General features: G+C 40.8%; 1 protein-coding gene across 4 annotated transcripts in view; it reads right to left on the bottom strand.

Moving 5' to 3' along the window:
• The window catches only part of LOC119652876 (lethal(2) giant larvae protein), a 146,331-nt gene that overhangs the window by 53,674 nt on the left and 74,282 nt on the right, over window positions 1-18,375 (bottom strand). For all 4 annotated transcript variants that reach the window (XM_038057237.1, XM_038057240.1, XM_038057236.1 and 1 more), the window contains 5 exons: window positions 4,572-4,667; window positions 3,830-4,512; window positions 3,251-3,778; window positions 2,678-3,183; window positions 2,497-2,621 (listed from right to left, as the gene is read on the bottom strand). In XM_038057237.1, coding sequence (XP_037913165.1) covers window positions 2,497-2,621; window positions 2,678-3,183; window positions 3,251-3,778; window positions 3,830-4,512; window positions 4,572-4,667 — 1,938 coding nt within the window. The remainder of the gene's footprint in view (window positions 1-2,496; window positions 2,622-2,677; window positions 3,184-3,250; window positions 3,779-3,829; window positions 4,513-4,571; window positions 4,668-18,375) is intronic.

Below are 18,375 nucleotides of genomic sequence, written 5' to 3'. Positions count from 1 at the left end.
GTTTCATTTGGTTGTTACAATTAAAAATAAATTAATTCCTAGCTGTATTAGGTGTATCGTGTGTGGTGGGTGTGATCTTATCGGCGGGTTCACGAATAAGCTAGATAGAATTAACTGGCACACTCTTCAAGGAGATGGGGCAAGTAAACTTCGTTGCATCATATTGGCCTATCCTGACAAGGATCAAAGTGACGGAAAGAATTGGAGTCCATAAATAAAATTATGACTCAGATGAAAAAATGTGTAATGTGTAAATGTGTGGACTCGACAAACAAGTTCAAATCAATGGCCAAGATGATACGGCATTTTTATGGATGAAGTGAAGGAGAAGCAGTGAGAAGCATTCTACAGAGTGTAATTAAAAAAAATATGAATTTATGTTATTATGATTTCGAAAATTTACAGCGTTTTTAAGGTTAAACCTTATTAAAATCGATCCAATGTCTGTCTGCCACACTCGATCTACTCGGAAACGGCACAACTAATTTTCACGAAATTTCGTGAGATGGTGTGGTTGGTGAACCCTTTACATATAACACGCCATTTTGTGTTGTCTGCGGAGGGAGGAGGGCTCCCCACACATGCGAAAGGCAAATGTTATTTTTTTTACAGAATATGATCAAGTGTGGTATCAAATGAAAGGGCTCGATTAGTGCTTTTCAAACTTGATTTATTTGAAATAATAAAAACTTGTTGTTTCTTTTTCGTTGGTGTGGATATTTATTCATGCAAATACCGATATTTCCCTTCATCAGGGGAACAAGTGGTTCCCGAAATATCGGTATTTGCATGAATAAATATCCACACCAACGAAAAAGAAACAACAAGTTTTTATTATTTCAAATAAATCAAGTTTGAAAAGCACTAATCGAGCCGCATAATTTCACTCAGATTGATTTATTTTATTAGATGATATTAGAATGAGGGCTCAAACTTTATGCCCCTAAAAGTGAAACAGGTCTCGTTCTCTGAACCTATTCACCCGAAAAATGTGAAATTCACAGTAGTGTATCTATACGAAATCTAGGCTTCAAAATACATCACATTCCGATATTTGTTCAAATAAAGTTAACAATTGTAATCATTGGGGTATCAAATACAAGGTCTCGATTAGAAGTTTTCGAAGCCGGTCTAATTTTTGACATTTGTATGAAAGGTGATCATTTCTTTTACGGACTCATTTTCAGAAACTACTCAGCCGATAATACTAAAAAAAATTATGATACTGCCACCAAATGGCTCCGAAATGCCCTCCATACCGATTTCTGTTCAAATCAAGATAATAATAATATATAACTATAATGTTTAGTAATTGATTGCAAAATTTGCAGCAATATATGTCAGAACATAGAGCATGATTCTGCTTCTTGGTAGAAACCGCATTATTACTAACAAAATTATTATAGGTGAAAGTTGTCGTTTCTTTTCAAGTTCAAGACTTTGAATCATCAAGTGAAAGTGGATATTCTCACGTAATATATGCATATATTACGTGCTAAATACCAATGAGACCAATACCCAGTCATGTTTTTATAAAAGAAATACACAAAACCATTCACCCCTAAAGAGTTCAGCTTCCGGTTTCCCAATTTGTTGTTTAGTTATTTGTATATCAGTATGAATTACTCGAGACAGACATGTTTATGATTATGTATAATGTCCGACAGGATAGATATTAGACATTAGAACCAGTCGTATTTACTCTCAGGACATATACATGTTTGCTTTTGTGCACGGAGTGAAGTGAAAATGCTTCAGATCAATTTGGTTGTGTACATATATATGTATGCATCAGTATGCCGTAATGGGTAACGTATGTTTATTAAAGATGAACACAAGCTTTATGTCTTTGATATGGAGGTTGCCAATTAATGAAGGAATATTTTGCATTTTTAGCTATGTACGAATGGAAGAGTTTCTCACATAAGATGAATACAACACTTTTACATTCGAAGCGCCCAGCTACCGGTATCCCCATTCGTTAAACTTCAAACGCGTTGGACTCGAAACTACGTTTTCGAAATTGGCAAGCAGTAGAACTCGAAAAGTTTTCATTCGATCGACGTGAAAATTTAATTGTAACTTCTTCATTTGATTATCTAGTGAAGTACACACGAGTTAAGCAATTGATGAAGAAAATTTTTGTCGTCGAAAAAGCGAAAACGCCGTCAAGCGTAAAACTGCATAATTGCACAGATGACGGTTCGGTAGCAAGAGAGATCGACATTTCCAGGTTGTGAGCTCACAAATTTCTATCCCGTTCCAGGGAATATTGTGAAATCTTCTAAATACAAATTTTAAGTTACAGCTCGAAGATTGCCGCCATTCTTACAAAATCCAAATTTAACATGCACAACTTCACTTGCTAGGATAAACTCAATTGAATTTTTCGAACGATTAGTAGGTCATTCACAGGGATTTCTTTTTCCATATTGAATATTTTGCTAAATTCACCATATGTATGCTTTTTCAAAATATATCTCAATCTCTACTTACAATTTTTTGTGTACCGTTCCGAGCGGAACGGGTAGAACGTCCCTTTCTCAAGCGCCGGAAAGACTCGCGCAGGGTCTTTTTGAATGATTTTCGCCTCGACAATTGCTCACCTGCTCCAGTTAAGTCTGCAGAAAAAAAAACATTATATAAATCCATATACTGGACGGCACAAAATATATACCGTTGGGATTTAGAGTGCAACGTGAAAGTATAGGTTGATGATTGCTATAGTCATAAAGAACTAACCCATGCGCGGTCCCAGCAGCGATAAGGTTCCAATCCGACTGCAGTGCTAAACATGTTACCGTCGCTGGCGGCAAGATCTGAAGTACGCCGTTGATTTGAATTCCCGATTCTTCTACCGGTCCAGCGTTCTCTTCTAAATAATTTTGTCGGATTTTCAATTCATCATGACCTTTCCAAATAAAACCATCGCGATCACTAACTAGGTTCATCGTTGTGACTTTTAGGGGTCCTTCTTGTAAAAAGTGTTCAAAACTTGCGAGAATTATGTGACCTGCAGTACCAGCAACAGCAAGTTGTCCGCTATTAGGACATAGTGCAACTTTTTTTATAGCCAAGCGTGGATCATCAGAATAAGGATCAAATTGCCCAGCTTTTCGGAAAGGTGGTTCAGATTCATCTGTGGAATCGATATTGTCATTTGGCGGTATTATTTCGTCATGGCTGTGAAACAGTACATAAAAATAACAGTACATAAAAATATATATTTGAAGAAAGACATAATACCAACCCAAATAAATTAGCTGTTTTGAAATGGAATATTGGTTTCATTACGACACCAGTACAATCCCAAAATTTCACTGAGCCATCTTCGTGTCCAGTCATTAAGATCAAGTATGTACTTGGCTCTTCTTGTTGCCCGACTAAATATCCACCTGTAACGGGCCATTCTTTTCTACTAAAACCTGTGCTTTGCGCATCACCGGATTTCACAATTTTAGCATAAACTTCAGTTGTAACGCCAGAAATAAGTGAATTGCATGTTACTGCGGAAGCATGAATTGAATGCAGATATGGCATTTTAACAGGAGGTAGAGATAAATCAGTTAAATCGAAGGCGCACAATTCTTCTTCCAACAGAACGAGAAGAACGTCTACCTCTTGGGGATCCGGATCACTGAATATAACAATGAAGTCGATAACCCTTGATGTAAAATCAAGGCAAATTTTCGAACCCCCACAATGTACAGAAACGCAATGATGGTCACCATATGTGGAACGTGGCATGCCTCCAGAAAATATTACGATTTCCTTATCCCTAAACAGAGAAAACTGGTTAAAAACAAAAAAGTTGCTAATGTAGACGTACTTTCTAAGTCCCTTCACCAGGCAATTGATACTTTTACAAGGATCTGGTCCGTATGGTACATAATCTTGGTTTTCCGGTGGATTCGATTCAGCTACTTTCCATACGGCATATGATCCATCGGCATGATACCACGTAAACTCCAAGCCGCTGGGATTCAGAAATAAACCAATGCTCTGACCATGCCCCGGAGATATGTATGTTTTTAATACCGAACTACTTTCTAAATCCCAAAGGACGCAAAGCCCTCTATTGTAAGCTATAAGCAAATTGTTCCAGGCATTCGGTAATTGTTTTATTGCTTCTATTGCGCCTGGATTCAATCTGTAAGTATCTGGAACTTGTTCTAACACAACATCATGATAAATAACAGGTTCTTTAATGGTAAATGATCCTAAATCGAATTGATAAATATTTCCTCCTTCGGTGCCAATCCAAACTACATCCTTTGATAAGGAGCAGCATAATGTTGACACTTTTTTTAATTTTCCTTCAAATGATAACGTCTGAATGCGATCAAGTATTGTGCCGTGTGGTTCCCACAAAATTAATTGATTGGCGATAGTTAGCGATAATATACGGCCCGTACCAGCGACCCATTCCAATAGTTGAACTGAGCAATCTGTTGAGGATCCATTATCAGACATATGTTGTCCATAAAATTCGACGCCGGGTCGGCCGAAGATCTAAAAGAAACCAATTCGACAATGTGTGAAATAAACAAAAATCGATTATAACTATTCACCTTCAAAGCACCAGATTGAGTTCCAATGGCCAATAACTTCATTTTAGGATCATACGCCAAAGCAGTCGGCTTGTGTGGGAAACCATGTTGAACAGTCTGAGGATAAAATAATAATTTTATTAAGCAATGTTAGGAAAATAATATATGCAAACATATTATAATAACTCTTTCAATTTGTACATATTTTTGCCGCAGCTCAGGAAAACTCAGAAACAAATTAGTCCATGCATACTGATTTTAATTTTCTCAATAATCGGTGGTTAGAGTTGTTATATTCAGCGTGATTTCTTATATGGCATTATATCATAATTTTAACTTCGCCATGCTATTAACATAGCATGCTGGTCCCAAGTTCAGGTAAAGGAGGAGGGTTTGAGGCAACGTACTTTGTACTAGCCTCAGTAAAACAAAAATAAAATGATGAAATCAGTGAAAGAGATAAAATAGTTGGAGTTATTCAACTATGTTAAATCCTACTTGATATCTCTTGGTGACAAGTCCCGCGACAGGTCGACCAAAAAAATGCATCCAATGTCGTTAGAGACAATTTGATCGGATCGAGTATCAAGCCTCGGAAAAATGCTAGGGCGTCCATCTCAGCAGACGCGTCCCGGTCCTGTCGAGAAATGGGCAAGGGTTCTTAACGCTTGGACGGTGTCAGGATATAAGTAAGTTATCATCAACGGCGCAACAACTGGTATACGATCTAGGCCTGCCTTAATAAGGAACTCCAGACATCCCGGTTTTGCGCCGAGGTCCACCAATTCGATATCCATAAAAGCTGAACTACGCTATCGCTCCATCTTAGGCAGGGTCTGCTCGGCTTCTTTTTCTATCATAGATATTGCCCTTATAGACTTTCCGGCTGGATCATCCTCATCCATACGGATTAAATGACCTGCCCACCGTAACATATTGAGCCGGATTTTATCCACAACCGGACGGTCATGGTATCGCTCATAGATCTCGTCGTTATGTAGGCTATGGAATCATCCATCCTCATGTAGGGGACCAAAAATTCTTCGGAGGATTCTTCTCTCGAGCGCGGCCAAGAGTTCGCAATTCTTCTTGCTAAGAACCCAAGTCTCCGAGGAATACTTGAGGACTGGCAAGATCATTGCCTTGAACAGTAAGAGCTTAGACCCTATGGTGAGACGTTTCGCGCGGAACAGTTTTTGTAAGCTGAAATAGGCTCTGTTGGCTGATAAACACCCGTGCGCGGATTTCATCATCGTAGCTGTTATCGGTTGTGATTTTCGACCCTAGGTAGGAGTAAGTAAGTTAGTCCAAGCAAAATAAATATGTGTTTGCACGCTAAATTTTGGCACCGATTTTGCGGAAAGCCATGACCTTGTACTCAAATGATTGTCTCATCTTTCTACATTTTATAATCGAAATAGTAAAAAGCAAATTGACTGTATTCTAATAAGATGCCGACATTTTACTACTGTCACTGATTGCAAAGCTGTTCCCTATGAGACCACCGCACTTCAATATCGGCCGTTGATTGCCATCCTGCGAATTATTCCATTGATAAAACAGCGTGAGGAACGAATGCGAATTATTCCATTGATAAAACAGCGTGAGGAATTGGCCCGTCGTGCATTAAATGGTGGCGATTCCGTGAGAAGAAAGAAGAAATGATCTCACTTACGCGATTACCAACCATTACGAATGTCAAAGAATAGTGGAACCAAATGTGGTCATGTCTGTAACATGACCACATAGCAGCCTCTGTAACCCTCGGGGCCACCAAGCCAGGTAAGCGGTACATCAACCGACATATTTGGCTTTGGAATGACGATGTTAAAATGACGGTCCGTGAAAAGAAACGCCTCCGCCACAAGTTTCTCCACGATAAAACGTTCGCCATTTGGCAAATTTATAAGAATGCTAACCGGGAAGCAAAGGAAGCGCAATCGCTGCCACTCGAGCAGACCATTACAAAAAAACTCTACGATAAACTGGACATTCGGGATGGCGAGAGAGAGGTCTCCATCGACTCGCTAAAGCCGACACGAACACACACTGGTTATTCAACACTTCTGTTGCGTTAATGACAATAACGATACTTTGTTCGAGCCGCGACGGATAGATGGCGAGAATATTTCGAGCAGATTTCAAATGAAGAATTGTTCATCCTCCACTTTCACACTTGTCAGCGCAACTGAAGTCGATGAAGCAATAAAACGAATGAAATCGGGAAAACCAATAGGACCAGATGATGCCGCATTTGACCTGTGGAAGGCGAACAGGTGGGATCCAACACTGTGATTTAGTGAATTATTTAATCGGGTTATTTAGGAAGGAACACCATCTGACTGTCAAGAAAGTACCACAGTTCTAATATGGAAAAAGAAACGTTGTCCATCAGATGTTCAAATTATCGTCCGATCCCGTTATTTTGCCATACAATGAAGATTTTTGAATGCATTCTTAACAACCGTATTCGCTAAATCGTTGAAATAACCGTGAACCAAACTGGAGCGCAATGCTGACCACATTGCCTTCTAGTGTACTGTTACGGTCTTGAATGAAGTGCTCTAACACACTTCAAGGCCCTGAACCAACATGGATTGTTGCGCCAACGATTATTATTATTATTAAACTGGATTTGTTAACAACTGCGGAACTACTGACGCAATACATGCTGCGCAGTTACTCAAGGAGAAACATCGTGAGAAGCAATCGCCCGCTTTACATTGCATTTCTGGAAAAAGAAAAGTTGTCCAGCAGATGTTCAAATTATCGTCCGATCCCGTTATTTTGCCATACAATGAAGATTTTTGAATGCATTCTTGACAACCATATTCGCGAAATCGTTGAAATAACGGTGAATCAAACTGGATTTGTTAACAACTGCGGAACTACTGACGTAATACATGCTGCGCAGTTACTCATGGAGAAACATCGTGAGAAGCATGCCCTCTTTACATTGCATTTCTGGAAAAAGAAAGGTTGTCCAGCAGATGTTCAAATTATCGTCCGATCCCGTTATTTTGCCATACAATGAAGATTTTTGAATGCATTCTTGACAACCGTATTCGCGAAATCGTTGAAATAACCGTGAATCAAACTGGATTTGTTAGCAACTGCGCAACTACTGACGCAATACATGCTGCGCAGTTACTCATGGGGAAACAGCGTGAGAAGCATCGCCCTCTTTACATTACATTTCTTGATCTAGAGAAACCGTTTGACCGTCTGCCACACGAACTGATCTGGTATGCTCTACGACAACACTTAGTGCCAGAAGAACATTGTTATGGACACATGCAATGGCTAGCGCTCTATACACTGCTTTATGCAGATGATGTTTTCCTAGCATCTAATAACAAAAATAATCTCGAGCAACTTATCCAAAAACTCATGCAATAGGGTCTCAGAATAAATCCGAATAAAAATGAATTTTTGACGACCGATTCCCATGAAGCAGGTACAATCACTGCGAGCGGCAGTGACCTGTCCAGAACTGAACGATTTAAACATCTCGGATCAACATTATCAGCCAATGGAGAATTGCGTTAGGAAATTTCGTCACGCATTATCGCAACCTGAATGAAAAGGCGTTCTACAACTGGTGTTCTTTGCGATCGACGTATTAACGAACGTCTCAAATCTAAAATTTACCGCAATGTCGTCCGTCCTGTTACTCTTATGGTTCTGAGTGTTGGCCTTGTGGTAATGTCGACGAAGATGTTGCGTTGGACTAGTGGTGTGATACATTTTGATTACATCCGAAATGAGGATATGCGCGATCGGTATGTGGTTGCACCGATCGTGGAAAAACTGAACCGAGAAAGGCGTCTTCAATGGTATGGTCACGTAATTCGCGCGAACAAAAATTCACTTGCCAAGATTGGTCTGAACATCGAAGTCGATGGCAAACGACGAAAAGGCCGGCCGAATAAACGATGGCTTGATACGCTGGATGGGGATTTAAAAGCCTCGCGATTGCATCTAGATCAGGCATTTGATAGAATAAAATGGCGAAAGCGACCACGACGAGCCGACCTCGCTTGTGAACGGGGCAAAGGCTGAAGAAAAAGATACCAGAATTTTGCCAAGCAAGCACTGAAAAAATAAAAATTAATAAAAATAATTCGGGAAACTGGAAGCTGGAGGCTTTCGGAATGAAGGGTTTTGTGTTTCCTTATGTGAGGAACCTCGGGTGCAAGGCAGTTCCACTTGTATATAGTTCAAAATTCAATTGTGCACTAAATTGAATAATTTGCTTTAGTCAATTTCATATGCTTCACACTAGGAATTCGACATTTATTAGTTAATCCGCTACAGAGTGCTTAGCCGAGACAGTGTATTCGCGTGAGTAAATCCCCGTATAATCAGCGTAGACACAGACGGGCGACTGATTTTGTGCGAGTCAGTAAATAGAACCATGTTCCATTTTCTCGGCCGAGTTGGGATCCCCCACTACTTAGTGGTCCACTTGACTAATGTAATCAATCAAGCTAATGAAATGATGAGAGTGTGCGCCTATCACTCGCGTTTTTTTTTATCCAATTCAGTTGCTTCCTTTGTTCGATTTGTTTTGTTTCTGAATTTCAAAATACGCAAGTGGTCAAGTCAAATAACTCTGAAGTTCATTAAAGGATGCAAACATCCGAGTATTTGTGGAATTTCAAATCGGCTGCTTATAGGGACAAGCACAGACTAGATGCCGTAAATAAAAAGTTTACGATCAACCTACAACCAAGAAAAAAATATAATCGCAGATTCAAAAAAATTGGGCACCGGGAAAACCTCTCTTTATGAATCCAATGTGAAATGGCTCAACGAGTTGGACCGCACAATGTGCATCGGTAGCAAGAGGCAAACAATGTAAGTATCTCACAATATACGTGTAAGTATAGTATATTATTAGTAACACAGTGTAGTAGTTCAATAGACCTCTTTTCAAAAAAAGCCCTGGTCTTCTCCCTAGCCGTTTTCCTCCACTGACAATATCCTGTTCAGTTTCCTTCAATAATCCAGGAATGAGCAAATTGCGATAGCGTTTAAAAACATTTTTCTCTCTGGGTGTAATTACGCGGTATTTCTAGCGATTAAATTATTTGAAATAATAACTTGTTAGCACTGATGAAAGGAACAAGTGGTTCTCGACATATTGGTATTTGTAAAATATCATATCAACACTAGGAAAAACAAGTTTTTATTATTTCAAATATTTTTCCCTCCTTTTACTAACAGGGTTTTTCTCTGCATTAATACAAGCCGGGAAACCGGAGGGTGAACACTTCAGGTATGGAAGGTTTTGTGTATTTCTTTGCTAAAGACATTTGGGTGTGCATTTGTTCCCTTTGTACCTAGCACGCAATATATGCATATATTAAGTGAGGATATCCACTTTCGGGTGATATAGACATTCAAAGCCTTGAATTTGTACAGCAGCGACAAACTTGGCCGGGTATAACTTTGTTAGGTATGGTGCGATTTCCATCAAACTTGATGGGATCATCTTATAGCATACGTTGCTGCAAAATTTAGTGGTGCTAGGATGAACTTAAGGGGGATTTGTAGCCAATTATTAGAAGTTGTAGTAACATATTATTATTAATTTTATTTGAACAGATATCGGTATCGATATCCTCTCGATTCTTTTTTCAGGAAAATGCGTGCGACAGATAGACAAACAGATAGAGTGATCAGGGACAAAAGTAGCATGCTTACAAGGTAGCTCGCAAAGACTTCAAGCTTATCATTCAGCGGGGCAAGATGGAATACTTTAAGGAGCTCTGTTCGGAAGCGGATGTGATTCGCCTATAGAATTTTGATGGGACGGTTGAAAGGTCAGTGATCCCCACAGATCACGTGGACTTCACTCTTGTTGAAAATCATCTGGGGGTTATTCCCCTAGTAAGAGGGGGCTCCGACATTTTTCAGAGATCTCTGAGTGTGGCGGCAATTCATGCAATAATAACGGATGAGCTTTTCTTTTTTTTTTTTTTAAACATGATAAATTTTTTAAAAACATGATAATATACTATTATTAATTTTATTTGTGCAAATATCGGGAGGAAATATTTGGAGGCCTAAATTTCATTTAGACGCATCACTGTGATTTTTTCAGATTTTTCGGTTGGATAGGTTCTGAGAACGAGACGTGTTTCACTTTTTTAGGCACACATTTTGAGCCCTATCTCCCCTGTTTTACCCAATATTAGAAATGAGATCAGTTTCTGAAAACACTAATCAAGCCGTTTCATTTGATATCCAAGATAACCATCTTCTTTGAAAAAAAAATGTCCACACCTCTTTCGACTGTATATATATAAAAAGAGCTCACCCAATAGCAGCAAAGGTTAATAGGGCTGGGGAGAAGCAACTTCTTCATATATGGGACTTTAATATTCGACTCCAGTGTTAATTATTCTCGTTAATTATGACGTCTGTATCTTATTTCTATGGTTTCAGAGGCAGTAAATTCGTGCGAAATTGATAAGTTTGAATTGCTATAACTGTGGCACTAATGACAGATATACGAAACATTGTCTCCATATTGTTGCAAAATTTAGTACTCCTAAGATGAACGTAAGGGAAGTTTTTCAGTGAATTAAGAATGGAATGCAGTAAAAATTAAATTAACTAAAAACCCCGATAAAAATTTGTAATAAAAATACACGAATACTTCATATTATTCTCACTTTTTTTAATAAAACAAAAGTTGCGACGAGTTGCTCACTTCCGCATTTCTTTGGTTTACCGTTTTCCAACCTGCATTTGGCTTGAAGCCGATTTGGCGTCGACTTTCGATCAGTTTTCGTGCTGATAATAGAATAGATGTGCATAATCCCGCGAGAAAGGAAATCAGAACCGCAGAACCGAGCAGTCGACCATCAGTAGGCGAAAGAACCGTTTTTAGAGGCAATAAGCGAGCGACATGCAGTTCGGAAGGACTCCTTTTAATCTTTCAGGAAGTTTTTCACGTGTTCACGTCCAAGATAAAGAAACAACTTTTTACGCCAAGCCTGCTAAAATCGCTCAAGAAGCAATCCGTTATTGACATCACCCTATCGTCACTGAAGAAGCGAATGTCGCATCCTGGTGACGATCCACTTACTAATGAATCAAGAATTTGTGGTTAAACTTGTTAATTAAATAAGTTTAATTTGGAATTATTTTAAATTATTGTTTCCGTGTTTAAAAACAAACATAAACTAGCTGTGCTGGCTGTGACCTCTGGCGCCTCGCTGGTTCCCATGGTTTCTCTTCTTGGTGTTGACATTGGCGCTCGAGTGATTTCGTTTCAGGGGTGAGTTTCACTTCGGTCGTGGTGCTCGCAGGATTGCTCGCTGGGCTCCCCGTACACGCTTCAAAGCGTGCTACATTATTGGAAATTCAAATTAAGTTCGCTCAACGTCATACCAAGACGACAACTATGCGGCAGACACCTGCACACCTCCACACCCCCCGTGGCTGCATTGGCGTTCCCACCCGAAGGCCTGGTTCTGCTAGTTGGGGACGTAGCTCGCGCTGTCGGGTATCACTACAGACGCCAGGGGATTTAATCATGCACTTGTCAGCCTGGACGAGGAGTCGATTGGGCTCGTCGCCGACGGACTTCTCATCAAGCGAGTGTTGGTGAGTCAGGGAGCTGTGTTGGGGGCACTGCAATGTGTGAGCTGCTTAGTGGAGATTCACCCGAACTCCATACCACAGCAGCACAGCACAACTCATTGGAACTGAGCAACTCAAAACTCACCCGGCTGGTGCAGTGAAAAAGAAAACAAGTCGGGAAACCCGAAGCCTTACGCTTCAGGTACGAAAGATTTTGTGTATTTCTTATATAAAGACATTTGAGTGTGCATTTGTCTCATTAGTACGTAGCACGTAATATATGCATATATTATGTGAAAGTATCCACTTTCGGGTGATATTGACATTTACAGTCTTGAATTTGCAAAGAACTTACAATTTTGGCCCATTATAATTTTGTTAGTAATAGTGCCATTTTCATGGTTCTGGATGAACTTAAGGGGTGTTTTGCAGCCAATTACTAATAATTATACTATACTATTATTAACTTTATTTGAATAGATAACGGTATGAGAGGTATTTCGGAGCCGAGGCACCATATAAAAAGAAAAAAATTCGACGTTAAACGATGTAAGCATCGGTCCGTAGTTGGGTTAGCTTGCTTAAAGACCTTACATAGAGATACGTGACGTAAAATCTCCTGGTCGTGACTGTTGTGGAACTGTATATTTCACACGAACAGTTGGCCTGACTCGTCAGACCTCACCGCGAGCCAGGTAGAAGAAAAAAAGATTGGAAATTTTAAGTTTCTTCTTCTTTTGGCTCGAGCTCGGGATTTTCGCATAGACAAACCTGTCCAGGCGTGGCCGACACAAGTCAAAAGATTAAGCACCGGGGACAGAACGACGACAGCGACTAGATTTTTCTAGGAGGAAAATCGACGGTGAATTATTGGGGATTCGCTCGCTGAAAACAAAATTTGTCGCCAAGTCGAAAAAATCTTGGATCGAAGATGGAGAATCGGTTACAGTGTTTCTTTTTAAGACGATTTTGTTCGCTATTTCTGCTATTTTTAGCTCTTTCAAGCAAAGCAGTAAGGAAAATGGCACCGGCTGTGCTCTTAAAGAGATTGGGAAACCGACTAAACAGCGGATCTGAATTCGAAGGGAATCTACGCCTAGCGATATCAGACATATAAGTAAATGGCGCATACGCAACCAAGCTGAACTTCCCCTAAAAAATGAAAGCAATGAGGATATTGACCCACAGTCAGTTAAATTATCGGCAATTTAATAAGAATTTGAGTTTTATAGTTCGCACACACATGCATATCGCAATAGAGCTGGGCGCTTCAGGTATGAAATGTTTTGTTTGCTTCTTGTGTGAGTATATTTGAATGTAGAACTATCCCATTTGTACGTAGCCCGTTATGTATATGCATTTAGCATGTCTGACTACCCACTTTAGTGTGATATTGATATTCAGTGCAGTCAATTTACACAGTAAAGTCAACTTTGAGCTACTGTAACTTTGTTACTAATAGTATGATTTTGATCAAACTTGGGTATAATATGCTTCATATTATATTTTATAGTACTACCAACTTTTATAACTCTGGGATACACTTAACGGGGGTTTCACTCAATTTCCCCAAAAATATGGAAATATACTATTATTAACTTAAGGGGGTCGTCTCGTGTGAAGGCAGTTTTTTTTTAGTTTTCTTAGAAATTTTTTGTGAAGAACTGGATGAAGATACAAATATGAATTATTCACCATCGATTTACTAATATCTTGAGCGTGCATAGTAATTTTTCCAGCCAGATCGCATAGTTCGTTATTGAAATACAGAGCAATTTATACACCCATCTCCAAAAAAGTGTTTTTCTGCTGCCACGCTAGTGGGCGCTGCGATCGTCTTAAGGAAAAAAGTAAACGGCATTTTAACCCTTAATTTGAACGGATATCGATATGGGGAGTATTTTAAGGCACCATAGAGAGGTAGCTTCATTTTTTTTCAATTTTTTCGGTTGGGTAGTTTCTGAGAATGGGTTTTGCAAACAAAACCTTAAAAAGAACAAATCAAATGTCATGGAGTCACCAACTTACCGGACTGAACAAAGGAGCAACACGAATACTCCACCTATAAGGCACTCCATGAACCCAGTAATCAGGAGAAGCTTAGTGACTGGGGATGTCGACCCAATTTATAATGAGGCTTTGACCGCATTCCAGGTCGCATTCACAGAATATGCTGAGATTCTCCCAGACGCTAGGCCAAAGATCCCAAAACTGAAGTTTACTTCGGCAACTACTAATATCATTGCTGCCGTTGCTAGAATTTTTGCTGATAGTTTGACTAGCGAGATTACTGCTACAGAGGTTCACAGCCTGATCTACGTTGCAGCTGCCACGGTTATTCGTCTTCAAAATCAATATCTTAGAGCAGGAGGACTTTACCCTTCTGAGTATTTCGACTCAACAAAAGAGTCGAAAAGTTGAGAAAGGAGATTGGTCGCGTCACGCAAGCACTTCTTGGAAATCCATCACCAAGATGTGTAGCGAACATCATGGGAAAGTACCATCTGTCCAATGATATGTCAATTGAAGAAATCCTCGAGGTGCTGAAGCAGAAACTTGCGGTATGCTCCAATCACAAAAACTATCAGCGAAGGAAAGACAACACCTTGTTCTTGTGTTCAAAACCAACGGGGATTTTACAAAAGTTTTATGAACTCAAGTCGTGAAAGTAACCTCGATCTGGTTCAGGCAGAAGGCTTCTATAGAAGTGTCTCGAACGAATCCAGTCGTTGTAACTCAGAAGCGGCGTGGCTCCCACACCTTATGCGTTCATGCGAGCGACCCGGCATATTGCAAGCAACAACACCTGCTGTGGCAATAATAAAATCAAAGTTGCTGGGGGAATTTGAACAGCGTCAGGATCTTGTCCTGAAAACTGAGCTGTTCGGGAGAAATAAAATCATGGCGATCAACACCTTCGCCATTCCCGTCCTTCTTTATACAACAACATGCACAATAGAGCTGCCGAAAAATTGAGGATCACCATACCACGTCACCAGGAAGGAAGGGGGGTACTTGATTAGAAAACGTTACACTATAATCAAGAGTTTTTTTTTTTAGAAACAATCCTGTAGTCAATTACACCAGGCTACTGTCATGGCAGATAATAAATTATCACCTTTGAACTTGAGAAACAGGGAATGGGATCCCATGTCGAATGTTATGAATGAATGTCCAACAGAAGATCATCATGTGGAAAGAAAAAAAAATCGACATATAAAAAATTTGTTGTTGCCAGGCATTGACATCGAAGCCTCTAAGAAATGGTTGACTAATGGTGTACTGTTCTATGCGACCGAATCATTCCTAACTTCCTGCAACAGAGCCCCAATGTTGCAATGCCCCATGGTTACCTCCAAAGGCAAGGAAAGTATTTGGAGTGGAGCCGCTAAAATACAGTGTAATGTCACTGCAATTCATCCGATAGGCGCGTCGATTCCTTCACCTCAGATTAAGGATTTGTTAAGGAGGTGGTGCTGTTCGGATAGCTGAGTGGTTAGAGCACAAGGCTGTCGTACGGAAGGTCGCGGTTCCAATCTCCCTGGTGACAGTGGAATTTGACGTCGGACACCAGTCGACTCAGCTGTGAATGAGTACCTGAGTCAAATCAGGGTAATAATCTCGGGCGAGCGCAATGCTGACCACATTGCCTCCTAGTGTACCGTTACGGTCTTAAATGAAGTGCTCTAACACACTTCCAAGGCCCTGATCCAATATGGATTGTTGCGCCAACGATTATTATTATTATTATTAAGGAGGTTTACTCCCCCAGAAAAGGAAGAGTAGGTTAGGGACGACGAACACAAACATTCTGCTTATCCGCGGCTACTTATTTACAAGATTAACTTGCGATATTCGTAACTGACCAGCTGGGTTGTATCATTATCCGCAACCCATGACACGCACCTGGTCGCATGCAGCTCTGCGTTTGCAACTCAGGTCAGGATTAACCTCGTACGCCAGGTATATATGTATATATATATATCCTCTGTGGAATTGCCAAATCTCCCATCAGGCGCTTCCCTTCGTGCGGATAAGGGAATACTCGGCGAATGCATGGGCATCTACATGCACGCATCCGGAGATGTGCATGCTCATGCGCAAGCCGAGTAGGTGGGAAGTAAACGCCGAATCGTGGATAAAAATGGAGGAGCAGAAGGAGAATGAAGTTAGGATGCAGTGCTTCGGAAACCCAGTACCGGCGGTTTTTGGGAGTGAGCAAGCGGGCTCCCGGCCGTCGATATCCAACGATCGCAATGCCTCAGTAGTGGGAACCTTGGCTACTGTGGCATCTAATTTTACAAGCGTACAGGAGGGACTGGAGCTAGCTCCATTGACGGAGAATCGTTGACGCCGAACCACCCGAGCGATGTTTTAGGCAATGATCAGTCGGGAGCTGCCTTTATTGCCCTCGGTAAAAAGATCATGGAGCTGTGTGAGTTTATAAAAGAGCGCAGGAATATTCACCAAAATATAAGGGCCATGATAAGAGGCATCCGTTTGGCGTACGGCAAGGCCCAGGACGAACGAGTAGGGAAGTCGTCGATTGGAAAAGTGAACCAGGCAACTCAAGTAACGCCTGGTTCAAAACACGAAAGGGGAGAAGCCGGGGAAGAGGCTGCGCGAAAAGCTGAATGACTCAATAGGCCAGCAAACCCCGAAAAGAAAAAAGGACTCAACTTCCAAAAAGGCGGAGTTTATGAAAATTACGACTGAAGCTGGCAGTGAAACTATTGCAGCGGCGACTTCGAGAAAAGGGATCGGACCTTCAAAGGCAGATGCGGAAGCTTGGAAGAAAGTAGAACCGCGGGAAAGAAATGATCGGAGGATGATAAGACCGGAAGTGATTATCATTTCCAAACGCATTAGATGGTCCCAGAAGGGGGATCTTATGTTTGAGCTTAAGTAATCCAAGGATGTAACCGCGGACAAATTTTTGAGCCAAATCGGAAACACTTTAGGACAGGAAGCGGACATAGGGATCGATAGTGGCGCCTATTTATCAAATAGGTATTTAGTTTGGGTTCCAGAAGGCTCGGTTAGTGGTTGATACTACCAAACTAGTTTTTGAGCTAGCCAGAAAAGCCTATGATGAATGGAAATACTGCGCGCTGCTGACTCTTTGATATCAAGAACGCGTTCAATTCTGCCAGATGGAACCATATCATCGAAGTGCTCATCGCGACACAAGCGCCAAAATATATATTAAATATAATTTTCGACTACTTCCGATAACGGAAGCTACCTTATGATCCGGACGAAGGGCCGAAGATGTATGTAATAACGACAGGAGCTCTGCATGGGGTCTGTTCTGGGTCCTCTGCGATGGTACTTAATGTACGATGGGGTTTTACGGCTCCCAGTAGCTAAGCAAGCCGTTGTCGTCGGTTTCGCAGATGACATTGGAGTGGCCATAACATCCAATCGCCCCGAAGAAGTAGAGATATAGGTGAACGAGACTATACGGACGATCACGTCTTGGCTTAATGACCACGGGCTGGATTTTGCCTAACAAAAAGGAGCTATATAAGAATCAGAAAACGAGCCTAAACAAGCAAAGTGAGCGTATGAGGTCATTGGCTTCATGGCAAACAGCATGAGACCAGGCGGAGAATGGCCGGTGGGCAAACAGGCTTATCCCAGACAAAGTATATGGACTATGCGGAACCATGGTGAAACGAGTTACGATCTGACTCAGTTCTTAACCGGACACGGTGGACAGAGGAAGTACCTCTATAGGTTTGGTCTCTATGAATCGCCCGATTATCCTAAGTGTGAAGATGCAGAAGACGTTTTCTTCGCCTGTCCAAGATTTAAAAGCTTAAGGAGCTTGAAACAGAGCTAAATACCCGTTTAACGGCGAAAATTGATAAGGTACATGGTGCAATCAAATACAGCGTGGTAGTTCCAATGGTGAAACAGATCAACCAGAAGCTAAAAGCAGCGGATACATAGAAATGAAGTTACTGCAATTAACGCCAAGCAAAGCGGTAACAGTTCTTTCAAAATGAACAGCACAGAACTGAATAGCCCTGCGATGCAATACCAGAACGGAAAAGGAGAATTAAAATGCCCCATAACGTTTATACCCGAAACACTAACTTCCGGTATTTCGACTTGTTCAGATTTTCCGGCTGGATAGGTTCTGAGAACAAGACCTGTTTCACTTTTTCGTGCACACATTTTAAGTCCTTACTTCTCTATATTTCACCCAATATCAGAAATAAGA

Source organism: Hermetia illucens, chromosome 3, assembly GCF_905115235.1.
Source record: "Hermetia illucens chromosome 3, iHerIll2.2.curated.20191125, whole genome shotgun sequence".
Taxonomy (NCBI): Eukaryota; Metazoa; Arthropoda; class Insecta; order Diptera; family Stratiomyidae; genus Hermetia; species Hermetia illucens.
This window is presented reverse-complemented; position numbering and strand designations above follow the sequence as displayed.